The following is a 5000-nucleotide window of genomic DNA, read 5'->3' as shown; positions in this document are numbered from 1 at the left end:
ATACTTTCCCCGCAGCTCTGTCGGGGGTCTGTCCCTCTGCTGGTACATCAGCTCTTCGTTACATGTCAGTAAACAGCGGAGCAGCTGCGCGGCGTCTCTGTGGGGAATCTGTGCCGTAAGCCGACCGCCATGCTCTCGCTGTAAACACCTCGCTGTGTGCTGTTCATAGGCGATGACACAATCCTCTATTCCTGGACCGATTCCTCAAATTACGGTCCTGACTTCTTACTCCGACATGTCTGAGAGGTCACCCCCTCCTCGGTAACCGACACCATCGGTGCTGACGGAGAAACAGCAGCAGCTGGAAGCTTTTTCACTCAGACAAACACGGGAAAACTTCCCCTTCTGATAAAGGACTGTTTAGTTGAGCTGCTTCCAGGGTCAGTCGGTCGTTCGTGACTTTAACAGCGTTCAGCCGCTCTGCACTGCTGATGGTTATGTCCCGCTCGTTGCCATTAGCTGCCGTATTTCTGATGGTCTGCTCGGTCGGTGCTGCAGTCACTCGTTGTGAGACTGTTGGAAACTCGGACATGTTGTCCAACCTGTAAACTAAAGTCTTCTAACAACCTCAGGAACAACTGATCTGATTAGTTCTGAAGGACTGAACAGAGTCAGAGTCACAGTGAAGACAACGGTAAACTGAACGTTAGTAAACTGGGGTTCGTTTTCCTCTCTAATGCATCTGTGCAGTGCTTGGCTGGTTTCAGGCCGTCTGGAGACAGACTGTGGGATGAGGTCAGTCACCGTGGATCCATGTTCCTGATCAGGTCCACGAGAATAAAGTGAAATCGAACACAAACAACTTTTCTGTTCTGATTTACGAGAACTCGCACTCAGCCTAGAAACCACGCAGGTTGTGATAAAACCTGAAGCTGTTTGGTGGGTACGCTGATGGCTCTGAGGCGTCACATGATTCGTAGTCTTTGCGGTGAGACAGTCGGGAGGTCGGAGGTCTGCTTTTTCCTTGGAGCAGAGTTACACTCCAAAAATATCCCCAGGGGAACGGTGGGAGACCCTGAATGGGGATTCCTTCCTGCTTTTGGGCAAACCCTCCGCAGGGCTTCCCCTTCGACCTTTAGTACCTTCAGGCCCCGCCTCCTGCGGCAGAGAAACTCGACTCCCTGAGCTGCATTGCACCACCCGCTGCCTCCCGCCCTCCCCCCCTTACATTTTTCCATCACCTCAAACCTTCTCACTATGACCTGTTTTAATCAGATAAAGCTGTGGATGAATTTATGATGTGAGGCGCCCTGAGGCCAGGGTCACATGTTTGATACCTGACAGATTTATTAGGACGGCAGGACGATGGCGACGCTGGACAGAAACTCTGAGGTTTCTGTGAACCTGCAGAGCATGAATCACATGAGGACTGGTGTCCAGTTACCAGCACAGATATTTTACTGGTAAGATACTGCGAATAGCTAGCCTGTTTGCATTATTAGGGGCGTGGCCTCTTTAACTGACAGGTGGATTGTGACACAGGTGCCTGTAGCTGCTAGCTTCACCTGAGCGGTACCTCTGGACTATGTTTGTGCTGTTGGAGCCTTTTTAATGACATCATGTGGCCAATAACATGGCTGCTGTGAGGTCACCGTACTAACAGACCAATTGAAGGCGGAGCTCCAGTTCAGGATTTTGGGGACATCATTGTGATGCAGTGTATGAAGACGATCAAAGCACACGAGCAAGCATTATCTGACAGCTTAGAGCTCCGCCCTCTCGTCCACTTACTGATGGCTCCAAAGAAAAGGCTGACACAAACGTGTAGGTGACATCACAGAAACCATCTTTTTGTTGTGGCAGGCCTTCCACAGTGAGTCTGCATCCACACATTCAGATAAAACTACCTCCGACTCTCAGTGATGCACAGATGAATCTAATTTCCTGAAGTGTCAGATCATACCAGTTCGACGCGTCCGAAGCCTCCGACTCCCAGCGTGTCGATGATGTTGAAGTCAGTGAGTTTCAGACTGGAGAAGAAGGCGTTCTCCGCCTCGTATCTGAAACAAAAACACACATCACTAAACACAGGACATCGATCCCGGGAAGAAACACCGGGGTTCAGCTTTAGCTTCCCATGCTAAATCCTGTCTGGCATTCCCAACAAGGGACATGGTTTTACCTGCAGCATCTGACCACGTGGAAGAACGGGAACTTCTTTGATGTCTGGATGGAGTACGAGATGATGGGGAAGGAGAAAGAGGAGGGAGGAGCAGGGAGGCTGGGGAGCCGCTCTCTCTGCTCCTTCGCTGGGACGGGAATCGGCTCTCTCATCGCCAAACTTTATTTGAACAGTAAATCCACTTGTTCAGGAATGTTGGTTTGGAATCATCCAGATGGCGCTGACGGGGAGTTCGTAAGCTGCCCGACTTCTACCGAGTCTGGAATCTGATGTTGGTCAAACTACGAACGTGTGAACAAACAACTTGTCTTCAGTCTTCACGAGAACGTTCGGCAAAGTGTCCGTAACAGAGCCGTCTCAAAGGAAGAGCTCCACCTCCAGATTACATGGTGAGGACAGGAGCGGGCGTTGGAGGTCCGGTGGTACCACAGGTGTGGAGACTTTGCTAGATCCTCCAGCTCCTCGTGCATCAAGGTTACAAACAAACCTGAACCCTGTAGCACCGCGTGAATCCGAGGATCACCTCAAAGGAAAGCTCAGCACCTCAGTGGATGACACACACAGATCCAGTATCTGGACTCCAACTTTGTGGCGTCTGATTTTAAAAAGCCCAACTGAGCATGCTCAAAGTGAAGTGTAAGGAGGAAAGCCTCTGAGAGGTCTGCGTCTGCTCCGGCCGATCCCGCAGGGCGTAATGAGCTGAGAGGAGAACCTGCAGGAGGACCCTGCTGCTGCTCAAGTATTTTTAGCGCATGGAAACATTGCTGAGAGGTTCGCCTGTAAACGCAGCTCAGTTATTAAAGGACAGACTGTCCCGACCTCTAAACCAGAGGACGCAAAAGTTTCAACTTCTCAGGTTGTTTAGGCGCTCTGCCCTTCACCTGTGGGGCGAGCCTCGCTCGTCTGCCAGATTTGAATGAAATATGCTTCTGCAGCTGTGCTGTTGTGTAAACAGGGGCCTGACTAGTTCCTGGAAGCTGTGGAATCAGATTACGGCAGAAACAGAAGCTGCTGCTGGTCGCTCGGGACGAAACAACGCAAACACTCTAAAATTAGTGCGAGGTCTTAAGTAAGAGATTTACTGTTAGAGCTCGCAGCCAGGTTCAAATCCAGACCACCTTCACCCCGCTGACGTGCCCTTGAGCAGAACACTGAACTAACACACAGGATGAGAAAAGCGCTCAGTTTAAAGTAGAGCTAGTGTCACGCTGCAGAACAAGGTCTTTATAAGTATAACTGCATTTGATCTCTATTAATATTTACAGTATCAATGAATTTCTACGATACTTAGCTGTATTTAGTCTGGTAATGGAAAGAAGCACCTTTATTCTCTGATAAGAAGTAAAATAAAAATATATAATGTTTGGTGATTAAACGATGGCGTAAACAGAGGCTGCTCTGCATGAGATAAAGAAGGATTATTTTACTCTGAGGTTCATGCTAAGCTGCTCTCATAGACTGAGAGGAAGCTTAACATCATCTTTAACTCATGGATGCATTCACACATGAAGGGAAACATTTCTGTGGTCTATGATTTTCAGTTTTTTGTACAACTGAAAAAATAAATTAGGTTTTATTGACATTAGCAGTAGAAGTTTTGGACAGACCTTCTCACTTAATGTTTTTTCTTTATTTTTACTACTTTCTACACATACAAACTGAAAACATCAGATAAATCATAAGATATGTGGAATTATGTGGCAAAGACAAAATAATAAATAATTCTAAATATGTCTTATAGTTTAGATTCCTCAAAGTAGACGCCCTTTGCTTTGTTGACAGCGCTGCAAACCCTCGGCCTTCTCTCAGTGAGCTTCATGATGTCGTCACCTGACATGTTTCACCTCACAGGTGAGCCTGTCAGGGTTCATTTGTGGAGTTTCTTGCCTTCTTAATGACGTTGGGGCCATCAGGTGTGATGTGCAGAGTCAGGTTGGTGCACAGCTGGCAGCCATATTTGACAACATATTATGGAGAGAACCAATCAGCTAAGTAAAGAGAAACCACAGTCCATCATTACTGTAAGAACTGAAGCTCGGTCAGTCCAGAACATTATTAAAACTCTGAACGTGTCCCCAAGTGCAGTCGCAAAAACCATCAAGCGCTACGATGAAACTGGTTCACACGAGGACGCCCAGGAAAGACCAAGAGACCGCTCCGCTGCTGAGGATACTTTCATCACCAGCCTCAGAAATCACAAGTTACCAGCTCAGATTAGAGCCCAGAGAGATGCCACACAGAGCTCCGGTAGCAGACACATGAATCAGGCCTTTATGGTCAAACAGCTGCTAAGGGATAGCAACAAGCAGCAGTTTGGACCCAGAAACACAAGGACAAGACGTCCAAGATGGCGCCGGTGTGTGTGCCGTCTGTCACTGCCAGTGTTATGCTTGTTTGTGCTGATTTTATTGACTGTTGTGATAAATGTCAACTCTCTCTTGGTGTATGATCGCCAAACTACTGGATCTCCGACTTTTTGCCAAAGATCGGGCAATATTGGAGCCGTGTCCCAGCTCCACACCTCCAGCATAAGTGCCGCCAGAGTGGCAGCCTGGCGAAGCTGAAAGTTTCCCCAAGGTGCTGTCTCACGCCCTTATCCAAAAGACGGTGCCGACCTTGTATCTCTCTGAGCTGCTACAGCCTCACACACCCACCTGCTCTCTCAGGTCAGCTGCGCCTGCATGCACCCAGGACTGGGCGTAAACCTTGAGGAGATCGTACTTTTCCTGTGGAACGACCTGCCCTCGGACAGGCCTCTCCTCTGCCTGGTTTGAAACCCACCTCTTCACTCTGACCTGTTGGTTTTTATTTTAGGTGTTTTAGTTGATTCTATGCTGTTTTATCTTGTGTAAATATAGGTCTGTTTTATGTTTTATGT

The 5000-nt window shown here is 48.2% G+C and overlaps 1 protein-coding gene across 1 annotated transcript in view; it reads right to left on the bottom strand.

Annotated features, from left to right (window-relative positions):
* The window catches only part of LOC113027924 (cGMP-dependent protein kinase 1-like), a 74225-nt gene that overhangs the window by 7637 nt on the left and 61588 nt on the right, over positions 1–5000 (bottom strand). Inside the window, exon 10 of the mRNA XM_080305796.1 lies at positions 1904–2000. Within this exon, the coding sequence (XP_080161922.1) occupies positions 1904–2000 (97 nt within the window). The remainder of the gene's footprint in view (positions 1–1903; positions 2001–5000) is intronic.

Source organism: Astatotilapia calliptera, chromosome 8 (genome assembly GCF_964374335.1).
Source record: "Astatotilapia calliptera chromosome 8, fAstCal68.1, whole genome shotgun sequence".
Lineage (NCBI taxonomy): Eukaryota > Metazoa > Chordata > Actinopteri > Cichliformes > Cichlidae > Astatotilapia > Astatotilapia calliptera.
This window is presented reverse-complemented; position numbering and strand designations above follow the sequence as displayed.